This window comes from Danio aesculapii, unplaced genomic scaffold (assembly GCF_903798145.1).
Source record: "Danio aesculapii unplaced genomic scaffold, fDanAes4.1, whole genome shotgun sequence".
NCBI lineage: Eukaryota > Metazoa > Chordata > Actinopteri > Cypriniformes > Danionidae > Danio > Danio aesculapii.
This window is the reverse complement of record NW_026613858.1, coordinates 25,001-26,718: the sequence shown is the minus strand read 5'-3', so window position 1 is coordinate 26,718 and position 1,718 is coordinate 25,001. Positions and strand designations below refer to the sequence as shown.

Below are 1,718 nucleotides of genomic sequence, written 5' to 3'. Positions count from 1 at the left end.
CTCGCTGTGTGTGTGTGTAAGATGTGTTCAGCGTGCTGCGAGAGCTGATTCTGGCAGGTAAAGGTGTGTTTCTGCAGTTCTGCATGCAGCGTGTTCTCCTCTCTCTCTCCTCATAGACCTCCACAGCTCTCTCTCTCCTCTCTCTCTCCCGCTGCGGTATGCCCCGCCCCTTACCCATCACATGATCAGGTTTCCTCTTCCTACAGGGTCTCCTCTGTGGTCCAAGGAGCGCTTCAGTCCAATCGTGGCCCAGAAGGGTCAGTCGCTGGTGCTGCACTGCCGACCCCCTGCAGGCCTGCCGCCGCCCATCGTCTTCTGGATGGACAACAGTGAGTGTCTGTTCATTCACTGATGAGTCTCTTAAACCCCGCCCCTTACACTTTAGCGAGTCCCACCCACATCACACTCTCCAATCAGCAGCTGATGCCTAGAGACAAGCCCCGCCCTGCATGTTATTTCCTTACTCAGATATACACCACAGTACAGGAGATATTCATAAGCTCATTTACATCTCATTAATATTCATATAATGTAAGAATGATGTTTTTATTAAGAATATTCTATATTATTGGTCTTTTTCTCTTAGGATTATATAAGTAACACATATAAATAAATGCTAAATAGGTTTTTCCAAGTTTTAAGTGTTTTACTGAAGTAATTACTTTAGTTTTATTTAAATTATTATTTACATACTTAATTATTCAAAAAAATTCAGCTGCTGTTTATTGAGTTTATTAAGTATCAAACATGACTGTAGTTTTGTGTTTGTGATGAACTGTAATGACCCTGGTGTGTGTGTGTGTGTGTGTGTGCGTGTGTGTGCGTGCGTGCGTGTGTGTGTGCAGATTTCCAGCGTCTCCCTCAGAGCCGGCGTGTGTCTCAGGGTCTGAATGGAGATCTGTACTTCTCCAACGTGCAGATGGAGGATTCCAGGAACAACTACATCTGCTACGCCCGCTTCCCGCACACACAGACCATCCAGCAGAAGCAGCCCATCAGCGTGCACGTCACCGAGCGTGAGTGTGTGTGTGTGTGTGTGTGTGTTTCTGACAGCTCTTCATCATTTTAATGCACTGCGCTCAACAATGAGGCCTCTTGATCTGCGAATGCCAGCGGGGTCACATGACGCACGTCTCGGCCAATCACCCACTCCGCCTGCATGAGTCTGACGTGTGCTGTGTTCTGTTGTGTTTCAGTGGAGTCGCTCAATGACACTATGGCAGATATTTTCAATGACACTGATTGGTTCAGTGGTGAGTGACGGCGCCCCCTAGTGACTCTCACTTAACTTAACCAGATAACCTCGACCCCTGACCCCTGTGTTAACCCTTCACTAATAGAGGCTCTTCTTCTGCTTTATAAAGGGCTTCGGGTTCTTCATCTTCATCATCATCATCATCATTTCTTCCTCTCTTCTAGCTCTTCCAAACCCTCATTAGTGATCTTCATTAACCACAGTAAAACACTGCCGACTGTAGACAACACAAGGCTCTTCTGTGTTTACTGGAGAAGCTTAATGACTGTGGGAAATATTTCATCAATATTAAGCGAGTTATAAACATAATGTGTTCAGAAGAATATTTTAGCACTTGTTTTTCATTAAGCTGGGGTCTGTTCCACAAAGCTGGATTAACAAGCTCAGGATTAGTCCCGAGAGTTAGTTTTCTAGTTGACCAGTGCAGTTGGGCTTTGTTGTTATTATCAGATTTCTGTTTATG

The 1,718-nt window shown here is 45.3% G+C and overlaps 1 protein-coding gene across 1 annotated transcript in view; it reads left to right on the top strand.

Moving 5' to 3' along the window:
- The first annotated feature begins 181 nt into the window (after positions 1 to 181).
- Positions 182 to 1,718, top strand: part of LOC130220471 (neuronal cell adhesion molecule-like) — a 22,384-nt gene continuing 20,847 nt past the window's right edge. Inside the window, exons 1-3 of the mRNA XM_056452748.1 lie at positions 182 to 329; positions 846 to 1,016; positions 1,197 to 1,253. Of these exons, the coding sequence (XP_056308723.1) occupies positions 182 to 329; positions 846 to 1,016; positions 1,197 to 1,253 (376 nt within the window). The remainder of the gene's footprint in view (positions 330 to 845; positions 1,017 to 1,196; positions 1,254 to 1,718) is intronic.